At 53.4% G+C, this 14,114-nt stretch overlaps 5 protein-coding genes across 5 annotated transcripts in view; 1 reads left to right on the forward strand and 4 right to left on the reverse strand.

Moving 5' to 3' along the window:
- The window catches only part of MONBRDRAFT_36101 (uncharacterized protein), a 4,030-nt gene extending 2,343 nt beyond the window's left edge, over positions 1 to 1,687 (reverse strand). Inside the window, exons 1-6 of the mRNA XM_001743793.1 lie at positions 1,558 to 1,687; positions 1,426 to 1,461; positions 1,238 to 1,330; positions 981 to 1,100; positions 703 to 876; positions 404 to 502 (exon numbers count right to left, since the gene is read on the reverse strand). Of these exons, the coding sequence (XP_001743845.1) occupies positions 404 to 502; positions 703 to 876; positions 981 to 1,100; positions 1,238 to 1,330; positions 1,426 to 1,461; positions 1,558 to 1,569 (534 nt within the window). The 5' untranslated portion in view covers positions 1,570 to 1,687. The remainder of the gene's footprint in view (positions 1 to 403; positions 503 to 702; positions 877 to 980; positions 1,101 to 1,237; positions 1,331 to 1,425; positions 1,462 to 1,557) is intronic.
- A 672-nt stretch (positions 1,688 to 2,359) lies between these two features.
- On the forward strand, positions 2,360 to 2,677 carry MONBRDRAFT_3489 (uncharacterized protein; the record flags this gene model as incomplete). Its single annotated transcript, XM_001743545.1, has 1 exon — positions 2,360 to 2,677. A coding segment is annotated over one exon (318 nt), but the record flags the coding sequence as incomplete, so codon positions are not given.
- A 654-nt stretch (positions 2,678 to 3,331) lies between these two features.
- MONBRDRAFT_14947 (uncharacterized protein) lies at positions 3,332 to 6,436 on the reverse strand (the record flags this gene model as incomplete). Its single annotated transcript, XM_001743794.1, has 12 exons — positions 3,332 to 3,414; positions 3,530 to 3,591; positions 3,712 to 3,803; positions 3,942 to 4,207; positions 4,354 to 4,474; positions 4,602 to 4,700; positions 4,813 to 4,908; positions 4,981 to 5,211; positions 5,323 to 5,392; positions 5,566 to 5,696; positions 5,788 to 5,865; positions 5,957 to 6,436. 12 exons carry the CDS (start codon positions 6,434 to 6,436, stop codon positions 3,332 to 3,334), a joined length of 1,809 nt encoding a protein of 602 aa, XP_001743846.1.
- An 848-nt stretch (positions 6,437 to 7,284) lies between these two features.
- On the reverse strand, positions 7,285 to 7,874 carry MONBRDRAFT_3366 (uncharacterized protein; the record flags this gene model as incomplete). The annotated part of the gene is made up of 3 exons (XM_001743795.1): positions 7,285 to 7,488; positions 7,600 to 7,677; positions 7,827 to 7,874. Coding segments are annotated over 3 exons (330 nt in total), but the record flags the coding sequence as incomplete, so codon positions are not given.
- Positions 7,875 to 10,709: 2,835 nt separating this feature from the next.
- MONBRDRAFT_2538 (uncharacterized protein) lies at positions 10,710 to 11,672 on the reverse strand (the record flags this gene model as incomplete). The annotated part of the gene is made up of 3 exons (XM_001743796.1): positions 10,710 to 10,955; positions 11,111 to 11,305; positions 11,454 to 11,672. Coding segments are annotated over 3 exons (660 nt in total), but the record flags the coding sequence as incomplete, so codon positions are not given.
- Between the last annotated feature and the right edge of the window lie 2,442 nt (positions 11,673 to 14,114).

A 14,114-nucleotide genomic window follows, 5' to 3' on the forward strand; every position in this document is an offset into this window, starting at 1 on the left:
TGGAGTGCGCCCACCTTGGTCAGACCAGACAACGGGCTGCTGCCGTGCTATGGCATGATATCGAGATCAAGGAGCACCAAATTCAGAACGGCCACCACGGGCCACAATGGCAGTAGAAAAGGTAGTGAGAGGCCCTGGCATGGTGTGGCTTGATGCCAATGGGCGAGGAGACCAACCGAAGCCGTTTGTTGCTTGGCAAGAGCATGGCTACGCTTGTTACTGGCTTCGAGTTCGGCTTGTAGAGTTTCTACACGTGCAGCCAGATCGGTTCGTTCTTGCTGCACCAGGGCCAAATCCCCACGGAGGCTTGAGCAGTCCTGTTTCAAGGCCAGACGCAAGAGTTGCAAGGCATCATGAGACAAGCTACACGGGTGGTTGGACACTGCTCGTGCAGTCCGGATACCTGCTCAAGATTCTGAGCCGCGCGCCGCAGAGTGGCGGCTTCTTCTAGGGCATCGGCTTCAGCCTGTCGTAGGCGATTGACATCTGCCTGGGTACGCCGCTACTTGTGATACAGGAAGGTGAGAAACAGACAATGCACGCAAACGTCTGCGCAGAGCCATTGCGCATGGTGGCTACAGGCTGGAACACGACGGAGCCTTTAGTCACTTTCTTCAGCTTTGAACTCCAATATCCCCAATATCACCCTCAGTCTGCACGAAACTCGGGGCTAAAATGTTTCAACCGTTGTCCGATGCTCACCTGGGCAGCTTCCATTTCTCGCTGCTGGCTCTCAAGCTGCTTCTGGTGGTGCACCTGCTGCTCCTTCATGGTATTGAGTAGTTGCTCATTCACTTGATTGCGGCGCATCAGCTCCTGCTCCAGCTCATCCAGCGCTCCAGAGCTTTTCTGTTTCGAGCGGCTCGGCTTGACTTTCTAGGTTGGTGTGGCAAGGGCCACGCAGGGGTCGACGGCGATTAGGGAATAGGTCTTGCATTCAGACGACGATCCTGAAACGCTGGGGGCACTCGGCAGCCAACCTTGTCCAGCTCCTCCTGCAAGAGCTCAACCCGCTTGGTTAATTGCGTGTTGTGGAAGCGCAGTGACTCGACTTCGGACAAGACATCACGGTATCGTTGGTCACTCTCCCGCAGTTTGGCCTGTGGCAGCCGCAAGAAAGGCCATGAGACGGGGGTCATGAGCTGCGTGCCTCATCGTGCGGCCAGCTGCAGATGCATGCGTGGGGGCGTTGCTACCACGTTCGGCGGTCGAGCGCGTTGGTAACAGGAGTCCATACCTCCAGCTCGGGATTTGGGGCCTGCGACGCTGGGGCAGCATTGGCCTGGGCCTCGAGGACGGCCTTTTTGAGAACCGAGTTCTTCACTTTGAGCTGCGTTCCGGGGCAGATCGACAAAAAGATGTGAGCTGTCTGGCAAGGCTAAGGAATGGAACTGGTCAAGATGCGGTGTTCTCTGAGTCAACAACCTCGGAATAAGCCGCCAGCAGCTTGTCATATTTGTCCTGCGAGCATGCCATGAGGTGCCATGAGCGCCCGGGAAATTGTTGGCTGACGATCGCCGAGTGAGCCACGCCGAGCTTCAACACTTTGGCACGAACCGAATCCGTCATGTTTCAGGGTAGCGACGCTGAAATGATAGCCTGCCACTGTGAAGAAACCGGCTCGACACAACATTCACGCGCCCGCAAGCTCGTGATCCCGCTGCCTGCCTGAACCGCCACTGATTTCATTTGAAGAGAAAAACAGCGAGAGAGAGAGAGAGAGAGAGACAGAGAGAGAGACAGTCAGAGGGAGAGACGGACAGAGAGAGAGGGACAGAGAGAGAGAGACAGAGAGAGAGACAGAGAGAGAGGGAGAGACGGAGAGAGAAAAAAAAGAAGAAACATGTGTCTGACAATCTGACAAATCCACATCATTCACACAGACACACAGGAAGGTTCGAGGACCAGTGAGAAGCAAGGAGACGGCACCGAACGGGGGTGTTGAGGTGAGACGGGTATTTGAGTGCAGTGTCTTGGCCTGAGACGCGCGGGAGAGCAGAGGATTGAAACCACACTTGTAAGTCCATTGCACTCGGTGATCTTGGTGGGGATGTGTGTGGGCTCAGAGTCCTCACACTTGTTGGGTGGCATTTTTTTTCTCCTGATCCTTGCACGGCTGAAGGATTGCCCGCTAGACGATTGATTGATTATCTTGTTCAACCACAACTGCTTGTGGTGCCTTGCGTATCCGTTGCCTGCCTCACCTTGATCAAGGGCTGACACGCGTCCTCACTTGAGCCACAACTTGATCACCACGACCAGCTATCCCCTCTGCACCGCCACCATGTTGGGTCAACGCTGTCCCGAGATTGATGGATTGGAGATGCTCAAGGGCGAGCGCATCGACATTCCCAGCTCCGGCGCCGTTGTGTGCGTGGAGTGTTGGGCCACATGGTGCGGCCCATGCCGACAGATGTTTCCCCACATGTCTGAGCTGGCGCGCAAGTATCGCGCGCGTGGCTTCAAGGTCATTGGTGTGACGCAGGAGCCCATGTCGGCCAATCTGAAGCAGTTTGTTGCCAGCCAGGGCAACAACATGGACTATTCTGTGGCTGTCGATGGCGACGGTGATGTGCAGGAAAAGCTGATGATGCCGGCTGGAGCTCGAGGCATTCCCCATGCTTTTCTAATTGATTCGCAAGGCATCATCCGCTTCTCGGGCCACCCAGCCGAGCCCGCCTTTGAGAGCACCATCGAGAACCTGTGCCGTGCGCTGGAAGCCAGCAAGCCCTCGCTCGAGCTAACCCAGGAGGCCCTGTCTGCAGTCAGCGTCAAGGACCTCAAGAAGGAGATGCAAAAATACGGCATCAGCTACGCCGGCATGTCTGAGAAGCAAGAGCTCATTCAGGCCCTGCTCAAGCACAAAAAGTAAAGCCCTCAAGAAGCCCTCGCACGCCCCAAAGTCCAAGTGTCCAAAAAATTTAACAGCCATCGCCGAAGGGACTCGAACCCTCAATCTTCTGATCCGAAGTCAGACGCCTTATCCATTAGGCCACGGCGACTACCTTTTGTCAGCGTGACATAATGCTCTATATGTTTGTACTGGCGTTGAAACCTCTGTTACTGCTGTGCAGCCAAATTTAATGATGAACAAAGAAAATAATTTGAATTGGAACTGACTGATGCTTATGATCAAAGTTCATGAGCGTTGCACACCGTCCGCCTCGGCGACACTTGTGATGCCTCCTGCGGATACCACATGATCCTCGTCTCCCTTTCCCTTGGTTTTGGACTGCGAGTGTGGTGTGAAAAGAAAAAGGAAAAAGAAAAAAGGAAAGAAAAAGAAAAACGAAAATCAATCGTCATGGATCTTTCAAGCGTTGCGCTTTGGTCACGACCAGGTCTCAACCTGATACCGGCCTGTTTTCTCAAGCTGAGCCACGTAAGCTTCCGCAGCAGCTCCATCCAAGCCTCCTGTTGGCCACAAAGATGTGAAGGAGGGTAAAAAAAGAGCTAGAGGTGCGCAAGCTGGCGAGAACTGGGCTGTTGCGTTTGCAGCAGAGCTGGTACTCTTTCACTCTGAACACACCTTTGCGGCGTACGGTATCAAGGAAGGCGTCGCGGACTGCCTTGGGCATCTGGTTGGCATTGCTATACATTTTGGTAGAGTCGCAATTGCGTTTCAAAACCAAGGTTAGGACAAAGGGGGTCAAACACGGGAACATGGCCTTGCATAATCTTGAGTGCGAAATGAGATGTCAAGATCCTCACCCGGCCAACAGAATCGATGCGCCAGCCTGAAGAGACTCCCACAAGAGTGCTTCATGCTCTGCCATTACATGCTGAACATACTGCTTCTTGCCCTGTAGCCCACCAAAATACGGCTCACCATGAGCGAGCGGTCGACCGGCTGTGGCAAACGAGCTGAGACAATTGCTATTTCAGGGCCGAGACCAAGCAAGTCCAAACAAGACGACAAAACGTTGAAAACGGGACCGCACCTCATCGCGCGAAAATGCCAGCAAGAGGTGTAGACCGTGTTCACGAGCTTGTGCAAGCCACTCGTCTCCAAATAAAAAGTCAGCTTCCCGGTTTCGGTTGCCAAAAATCAACACATTGTGCTTGGCCGCAGCCTGACGCAGTGGATCCAGCAGGAGAGAGCGGAAAGGCGCCACACCCGTGCCAGGCCCGATGCAGATGAGCCGCTGTTCTGGAGGCGGTACTCGTAACGTGCCTGCTTGTACCCATACAGCGACCGTTGTAGAGGCTGCGATATGGACAACCCGAGACGAGAATAAATAAACCAGGCAAAGTGCAAGGCGAGTGACATCAAGGCGAGTGGCATCAAGCGACGCGGCAGCGTCGGGCTAGCGCAGGTGCGACGCAGTCACGATTCGAGTCGCATTGGCCTACCAAGCTGCTCCTCTGAATTCAACGCGGCAAGCCATGACGTCATGACGCCCACTCGCGGGACAGTCATGCGTGTCTTATAATTGACGATGGCAATGCAAAACTCAAGCCGCCCTGCATGCACCTATGCACCGGTCATCAGTTCTCGTGAGAGACGCGGCGCGTCCAGGTACAAACACGACTACAGAGAAAGGCGGCTGAATATTTAAAAGGGTTGGGGAGTCAAAAAAAAACCCCCCGCGTGGCCATACCACTGGGTTGGATGCGATACTAAACGCGCGGGGCTGTAGCGGCGAGAAGAGGTCAAACAAGTACTCGAGGGGCAAGTGACCTTGCGTGCTGGGAAAGTCCTAATGGGATGAAGCAGACCCTGAGGTGAAGTCATTCGTAGAAAGCAATCTGTGCGCCGCCCAGCTCTTTTGCACAGCAAGGGCGTTGGTGCGTCTGAGCTTGAAGACTCACACGAAGGACCTCCAAACTGGTACGACGCATACGGTGGCAGTAATCCAGCAGCTCGTCTTGTCCTTGGGGCAGCAAAAGCTCTCGCAAGCGTTCCACCTACCAGCCGTAGCATTCAATGAGAATGCCAATTCAGGCCACCCAATCACGAATCAAGTCGAGAGCTTGTACCTCATGCTCAGCGGGCGCAAAGCAGCTGAGAAGCTCAAAGAAATAGCGAAAGGGTACTGCTTGGATATCCAGATCGTGCGTCAGAATTTCGCGCAACGTGGCCCGTGGCCGTCCACGAAGGCGAGTGGGCAATGGACTATCTTCCCGTCGTTGCTGCAGCTCTAGCACGACGTCACCGTCCACGCCCATCCAGGCCAAAAGCTCATCCACAACAGCCCGTCGATTTTGAGGCTGCCTCGCAAGAAAGATCAGCCATCGCAACAGGTTGTGAGTGCGCGAGCAAAACGTCAGTTTTAGAAGCAATTGCTCTGGAGCATAATCAACAGGTTTGAGGTAGCATACCATGATATAAGCCACATCACCGGGACGGTACGTGAGGCCAGGCTGCTGGCTGATATCCACAGCCACGTGTCTAGACGCCCCGAAGCCAACCAACACCCACGGCATTTTACCACAAGGTCAGCGCCAGCGACAGCAACGTAAGCTGCCTTCGAGGCCAGCTCGTGGACATGGTCATGTTCATGATGGACAGTACGAGAAGGAGAGTGTCCATGACTTTCGGGCACATGGCAGCAAACATCGTACCGCACGTCTTGAAAATGACTTTGGGGTGTGACACGCTTGTTCCATAGGAATTGTGTGCTCAGCGGCTGTTCTCGAGTCGGCACAGTGTCTGGGGTCAATGGTGCCCAGATAGGAGCCGGCTTGGTGTCCGTCTAACCCAATTTCACCGATGTGAGTATCCAGGCCCTTGCCCAGGGTTGGGCGTCACGCACCACTTGCCTGCTCGTCAGTGCCATGGACAACAATTGTGTATCGCGGGGGCAGAAGGCGAGACAATGGCACTGGGACTTGGCCGGGGGCCAGGGGCATGACCAGCAATAGCTAAACACAGAGATGTAGGGAGCAAGATGTCAGCCACCGAATGACGCCGGCGGGCGACCGTTGATATGCCGACGCCGCGAGTGGTGCTCACGTGATTAAGGACGCTTTGAACAAAGGGCTCAAGTGCTCCCTCCACGGCGAGCGGGTGCTGATCGTCGGCCAAGCCAAGCGGCACAAATGGCTGGGCACCCAGCGTCTGAAGACGCTTGTGCAACTTTTTGGCGACAAAGTTGAACTTTGCGTAGCTGGAATCGCCCAGCCCAAAGCAGGCAAACTGGAGGTGGGCTAGTGCCGTGGCCGGCAATCGTTTCTGCAAAAGGAAGCGCCAAGTGCGGCGCATGTTGTCTGGGGTCTCACCCTGCCCGGTTGTTGAGCAGACAAAGACCATGTACCGCTCCTGCAGCATGTTCTTGATGTCGTACTCGTCCATCGGCTGCACGTGGGTCTCGAACCAGTAACGTTCCAATCGACGACCTACGGCCTCAGCCGCGTCGGCCGCGGTTCCGGTTTGCGAGCCATAAAGCACAACCACACGGCGCCGCGGCGCACCGGCCGCTGCCGTCTCAGCCATCACGCAACCCAATCACAGAGCTCGAAACGGAACGCAGACCGAATGATGAGCCAGACGGGGACGGATAATGATGGGAAATGATGAGTCGGCGAAAACAGTCAGACAGTTGATTTGTCAGCTTGTTCTCATTATTTCGTGGCACTCGCTATTGTGTGTGTGTGTGCTTGTGCTTGTTTGTTTGTGTGCTTGTGTGCTTGTGTGTGTGTGCTGGTTGTCCATTGGCAGCATTGATCGTCTGAAGCCATGGACCTGCTTGTCTGCTGGTCTTCTTGTTGAATGGGAGGGGCGGGATCGCGAAGGGAGCTTTGTTGAATTATGATCTTGTTTCAGACAGAGCAAGACGACCACTTGCGTGCGTGGACGGGTTGTCAAAGGGTTGAACCCCATAGAATAACCGCCACTGGGCACACGAAGCAGGATTGCTGCACAGCAACGAAATTCACACAAGGGTCCGGTCCACATCGTAACCTCGAGCCCGCGCAACAACGCAGTGGGGCAGCCCCGACCGAGGGGTGGGGTGGTGAGGCAGAGCAAGATCCAAAGCTGAGCGCAGCAAGTGCGAAAACAAGAGCAAACGGGCGTCTTGGAAAAAACAAACAAACAAACAAACAATCAAACAAACAAACAAAAAAAAGATCTGCTACGAGCCGCACAGGGACGAGGAAGCAAGCAGTGGGCAAACACTTGTGGTGACTCTGGTAAAACAGCGGGTCTACTTGAGGGCATTGTTAGCCTTCATGTGCTCCAGAGCATTCTACCCCGGTCAGAGAGGGAATATTGCACAAATGAGGTTGCTCGAATCGACAGAGGATTCAGACAAAAAAAGGGTCGAATCGGCATACCGCATCAAACTGCTGGCGGTTCTCGTCATAGAGCTTGCCCAGGTCCCAGCGCAGAATGTAGTCCCGTTCGGGGGTGTTGATGACTTGCAGGATGTGCTTCAACATTCCGGAGATCCCAAGGCTAGGATGCCAGTTATAATCCCCCAAGGGCAGGCAAACCAAGCCATTCTCTAAAACGTGCGGGTGGTAGATGGGAGTGATAAACTTGATCTGCGTCCGGATGAGGGTTGCACGCAAGGGAATGAGTTTGCGTCAAAGTCTCGAGCCGTGGGTAGAACATGTATCAAGGTCAAGGCGATCGTGAGATCAAAGCAGACATACAAATGGGGGCTCGTAGGGATAGTCTCGGGGGAAAGTGATGTCAATGGTAAAGCGGCCCTTGTCAAAAGGTGCCTCGGACTATTGGTGTGAAACGTCCACACCCATAAATTATTCTGCTTGTACCTTACCATCTTTCGCTAAACGCTCGTTTTCAATTCAAGATCAAGCAACAAGTCGAGCAAGAAACACCATGCTACAATGGAATCACTGGGGACACAAGCACGCACGGGTTCGAGAACGGCTGTCCATTTGAGCATGTTGGGCTCGACCATCTCAAACCTGGCCACTCCAGGAATGGGCTCCATGGCCATCGTTTCAAATTCCTATGCACGAAAGAGAGGAGCCCAATGTCAAGCCAGTCACGCAAATTAAAACAAGACCCTTGTTGGCTTTGTTGGAAAAGGAAGAGGGGATTAGAACGGGGCAAGATCGTTTGCTAACACGGCGAAGACGCTTGAGAGACATGTTTGCAATGACGCGTACAACTTGCTTTCTACGCACACGACAATGTAAGGTGAAGAAACGTGCGCCCCCGCCAGAGGCGTTGCCCCTGCCAACCTCCCACTCGAGCTATCAAGCCCAGGTCGCCGACGGACGAGTTGCCGCTGTCAAGCATCTTTCTGACCTCAAGTTGCCACTGACTGATCTTTGACACAAATACACTCTGAAAGAGAGAAGAGAGAGAGGGAGAGAGAGAGGGAGAGAGGGAGAGAGGAAGAGAGGGAGTTCGTTTGCTTGTGTCCGGACGTTGGCTGCTCTCATGAAAAAAAGAAGCTGGACGCTGCTGAGCCGAGAGAGACAGAAACACAGAGAGAAATACATCACATTATTACGCAAGCAAAGTTTTCAGCTGTTGTGTGTGCAAAGCACCCAAACGGGCTTCTTGACAGTCACCAAGCTGCAGCAGCTTGTTGCCCGGTGCGTGCATGCATGCGTTATCGATGAGCAATTTTTAACACCTCTCCATCTTCGCCACAACGAAACGAGTACATCCGGATGTACCTTTTTTCCCCCTACCCATTGTCCTTTGCACAGACAGCCCATATCAAGGAAGCACAACCTCGACCGTCTGTTCCCTTGCCCCCTTGCCTTTTCGCTTACACTGCCAGTTGATGTTAGGCCTGACCCCTTACCCACTTGCTTTCCTCCTCTCGCCTTCAACGACAGGCAATCCTCTCGTAGCAAGCATGGCGCTGTCAACACAAGACAAACAGGGCATTCTGCCGTCTCACAACCTTGCCCTCGACCCAAATCGAATCAACAATCGCAACTGCACCACGTTGTTGAGCACAGATGTGCAAACAACTCGCTCACAATTGGACAAAATGAGGTTTGAAGATTACTCTTCATCCTCGCTGTACACCTTATTCTCTTTTGCACAAACCTGCTCCTGCTCGATCAAACGCAGACACTTTTGAACCACAGCGAGCTTGATAAGGAAATATCGGGAGGCAAAGTACTTATGCGTACATGAAAGTGTCGCTTTGGATTGTTTGTTGGCTTGTCTGACTGTGTTGTGACTTGCAAAGGCCTTTCGAGGCTTGATCTCAACACAACGTGAAGAAACTTGGAAAGCAACAGGTCCGTTGAATAGCTACAATCGATTCGGATGGGGGTAGGAACACAAGGGGGCAGAGATTGGCATTCGCTGCCCCGTGTTCGTTCTAAACGCTCGAGGAAAACCACTACATGAGTGGGGGAGTCTGGACCACTTTCCATAACCATTTGCTGTTGCACGCGGCCTTGAACTAGCAAAGGTCGATGACGGGAGCAACGTTTCAGCAGGAAGGAACTGTCAACAACGACCAGAATGGACGCACTGCGTCACTAAACTGTGCAGAAAAAACCACACACAGACACAGACACAGACACAAAAGGACTTTGAGGAAAGTAAAAGAAAAAAGAAAAAACCAAAGCAAAAACAAAAACCAAACAAAAACCAAAAACAAAACAAAAAACAACAACACATGCACGCGCGCACACACACGCGAACAGCCATCTTCAAATCATGCGAGATGGAAGTGACACAGTCAACTACACTGTTGACTCGACGGTAGCGGCATGGGGTACATTGTTCCTGGCAAATCTGTACTCGTCCTGAAGCCAGGATCCAGTCCAGTTGATGAGCGATTGAGGTCGGCGATAGAGCTGGAGCAAGAGCAGCGTTAGATCCTCCTCGAGTTCAAAGCTGCGCCTCTCGCGGGCAACGTAAATCGCATGGATCAAGTTCACCAGGCTGTCCACCGTAGGCATGTCCTCAAACATGATCTCCCGATCAATACCGGAGAACATGGCGCGGATGAGCCGGGCCAGCACCAGCACAAATGACACATAGAGGCCAACGATACCAAAGCCGGCGAGAAACTCAAGCACGCCGGATGGTACACGTTCGTGCAGCGAGACGATCTCAATCGTTGGTCCGGTTGCTCCATCCTACACCAAGCAGCAAGCACGAGGTGCAGCCGTCACAAGCATATCAGGGATAGCTCAGACACAAGTCAAGGTTTGGTCGGCACGAATATCGGGTGGGGAGTTTGCACAACAGCAGGGTACTCTTTCAAAGCCCTTTCTGATTTACCACGAGGCGCAAACATCAAGCATCAGCACACACGTACGAGCTTGGCGGAGGTCTGAGACAGGATGGAGAAGGTGTTGACGTCGTCGTAGGCAACTGAAATGGTGTTGTAGCGTCGCAAGGAGGCGCGGCGGCCAGGGCCTAACAGTAGGGTCTCCGATGCCGTCACACGTACGGTCTGTGGTACCAGGTTATCAAGCGAAAGGGTACCGCCACCTCCACGCAAGATGGCGGCTAAATCTGCTTGCTGAGCCGCGGTCAAGCTGATGCTGTTCTCACCCGCTGCCAATTCTGCTTCACCCTGATAGAATGTCAGTTCAAGAGACACCAGCGGCGCAATGCCTGCATCGAGCTCTCCCAAGTACGCATTCAAGATTGGTGCGGTCACAACCCAGGCTTCTGCCGAAGCGGCAGGAAAGTTGGTGGCTATGATGTCGTTATTCTCAAAGTCTGAGAGGAAATTAGGTCCGGTCAGGTTCTCCAGTACATTGCGAGTCTCCACAGACACCGGTTGGGGATCAAATTCAAGCCGCATCGAGTAAAAGGGAGGTGTGTTTTCTCCAAGCGCAACCGTGATGGAAGCTGCATCGGGCAGGTTAGAGGCCGTCTGGCTTGAGAAGGCTGCCATCAAAATCAGGGGCAGCCAAATCACAATCAGCAGACCCAAGGAAAAGAGAAACCCTCCGCCCAACTTGGGCCCAAAAGCCTGCTTCTTAGCATAGCCACCGCGCTTCACGTCAGTGACCTTCTTCCTTGCCAAGAAGTATCGGTTCTTGTACAACTGCGAAGCAGAAGAAAAAGTTCAAGGCGGCTGGGGTGAGTGGCCGGTCCCAGGGCTATCCAACCAGAGGCGTATGATACTACTCGGGCGAAACGTGATGCAAAACATTCCAGAGTAACAAATGCTCGGGTCAAGGCGTACACTTTGTCACCGACCTGATGATAAATGGCATCGACTTTCTGCCACCAACGAAACTGAGATATGGTGGGGGTGAAGGTCCAGTCCAAGAGCACACGAATTTCGTGCATAAATGGAACTGCACGGTAGATAACCCACACCAAGTAGGCTGGAATCGACACGCTACGAGTGAGAAAGTTGCCGAGCACAAAGTTGGGATAGCCCGTGCGCAGCTAGCATCGCGGTCACATGGCGGTAAGTATGCAAAACAAAAGGGCGATGAGCATTTCTTGAAGCATCGGCGCGATTCTGCAAAGAGCGAGCTGTCTGTCCAAGCATCCTTGGGCGAGCGAAAAGGGGAAAGGCGGAGGGTAGGCACACCTGCATTGAGGAAAATATCCAGTACGCGAGGTAGAGAATGTAAATAAAGACCAACACTCCGTTGTTGGGGAACGATCGGTTTGTGTCAATGGGAAGCACAAAGAATATGTAAATGTGCAAGCCAATGACCGTGACCACATGGACGAGTAGCTTGCCACGCATGCTGCGTTTGAGATAAAAAATACGGTCCAGAATCATCACAATAAACTGCATCAGGAGGGAGATGAGCAAAATTGGAGGAATGTTGTTCTCCGTGATGCCTGGGTCCGCGGTGGTGTGCTCTTCAAAGGCCGACCAGCCAGCACCGATAGAAATCATCGTGATAAACTGGATAATGAAGGTGACCACGTAAAAGTCTTGGCGACGCTTGCCAGCCAAGCTCATCACTTGCCGATAGAGGTTCTTGATACGCTGAATCAATGTGGCGCCCTCTGTTTGCTTGAAGGTACGCTGGAGCAATCGCTCCAGATGGCGCAGCTTCTTGCGCGCCTCGGTCGAGGTTGGGCGCAAGGATGGTGCGATATCAGGCGGCCCGTCTGACGTGCAAGCCCGGGCTGCATCCTCTTGCAACTGAGCATGGAGTTCCTGATAGGCCGTGCGCTCCAGCGTGGCTTGTTGCTCGGCTCGCAGCATCTCACGCGTGCTGCCACGAGAGTAGCGGTTTTCTCTGCACAATCAAGCCAAGGAGGAGAAAGTAAGAAAAAAAGAGCAGATGAAGCGCGTTTGGTGCTCCAATCGCCCACGACCCTCTGCTGAGCCTGTCTTGATTAACAAATCCTGGTGGAGAATCAAGTGCCTTACCGCCACAGGCCGTGTCGTTGCATCACAATTTTGTTTACGCAAAGAAAAAACAGGAGGAGGAGGTCAGGGACAAAGTCGTAGAGTGGGGTCGGACCAATCAACGGGCTTGTGGGTGTGTACACCTCGGGAATGTCGTCAGATCGCTCAATCCCCACCACTCGTGCGAACGGGGCGCATCCCGTGCTAATGTAGCGATCCTCGCATCGAAAGTCTCCGCCACGGGGCTCGTTGAACTCCCCCCAAAATGTGAACTGAAATGCATAGCGCACCGTCAGCTGCGCACCCGTATAGATCATGACAAAGCTCCAAAAGCGCCGTGAGGGGCTAGGGTTATTGATGGCACCCCACAGAAAATAGGAGGCTGGGTAAACAAGCGCGATGAGGTCGGCATGGTATATGGGTAATATTAACATCAGCAGGATGCACGGCAAAGCCGTTTTGCTGAGCAAGAAACTCATGAACTCCTAAACGGCATGAAGTCATGGGTGAGCAAACGAGGATGAGAGCGTTTGTACCCAAAGCCATATCGTCAAATGCCAGCGCAAAAAAAGTGAGTGCCACACGTACTCGGCCTGTGTCAGCCCCCGTTGGGTGCTGCACGGGTTCGAAATTCGACTCTGAGTATCCCTGCCCAAATTTGATAGCCACAATCCGGGACATGTCTGGCGGCATGGTGAGCACACGCCGTTTCAGGTTGAGCCGGAAGAAGATGCGATAGAAAAAGGCATTGATGGCGTTCATCCATCCAGCAACCCTACAACAGCGCGCCGATTCATGAGTAAACAAAGCATCAACTCATCAGGAGAGGCGCAAACCTGTGCTTGATGCAACATTTAAACCCATATCAAGCTTGTTACTTCAAGTCCACAGAGACAGAGAGAGACATAGAGAGAGTCATAGAGAGAGACAGAGAGAGACAGAGGGACAGAGACAGAGGGACAGAGGGACAGAGACAGAGGGACAGAGATAGAGGGACAGAGACAGACACAAGACACACACAGAGAGACACAGACATGGACCAGCACACACCTTTCACCGCAGCTGGGTTTGTTCACGTTGTCAAGGTCAACCACAACGGGTCCCCTTTGCTGGCAAGTTAGCTTGTACCACAGCTTCTTATACCAGGGCGGGTTTGGCGTCCCGGGATCAGAGGATTCAGCTGAGCTGTGTGAGCCTGCATCGTCATCTGCTGGCGCGTTCTTTCGACAAGTCAGCTTTTGCCAGCAGGTGCGCTGCTCTTCATGCTCGTCGCCAAGCATAGAGTCTCCATCCTTGCTGTCCCGTTGTGCCTTCGTCTTGGTACAGCAGCCCAGCAGTCGCTGTCGTACTCCAAGCAAGGCAGGCTTCTCCGCCGTTGGAGTTGGGGCGGCATTGGGGGCATCGTGCATGGTATCCATCCGTGCCTGTTCCGCTCTGATGACCTCGGCAATACTCTCCATCCAGGCCGACTTTGAGGGCGGGTCAAAGGCCGAATCAGGTACGCCATGGTTGGGATCCTCAGGCACCCCAGTCGTCGAAGCTCGCCGGGTGACGATGCCTTCGGTAGACGCTTGGCTGGCACGAGATTCTACTTCTTGTCTTGAAGCCGAGCTTGCAATTGCTGCATCAGCATCCACCAAGTCACCTTCGGCAGGGTCCTGTTGCTCAAAGTCAAGGTCAGGTGCGGGGGAGGAGCGAGCCGAAGCAAACTCTAGTTCGTCCTGGTCTTCCTTAACATCATCGTCATCATCCTCGCTGCCAAACTTGATGGGTCGTAGAATGTTGCCCATGTTGGCCAAGACACGCGCAAAGAGCTGAGCCGTCTCCTGATCGTCTTTGAGCCGCCCTTGAGAGCGGCGTTGCAGCGCAGCCAGGATTCTT

The sequence above is a fragment of the Monosiga brevicollis genome, genomic scaffold (assembly GCF_000002865.3).
Source record: "Monosiga brevicollis MX1 MONBRscaffold_4 genomic scaffold, whole genome shotgun sequence".
Classification (NCBI taxonomy): domain Eukaryota; class Choanoflagellata; order Craspedida; family Salpingoecidae; genus Monosiga; species Monosiga brevicollis.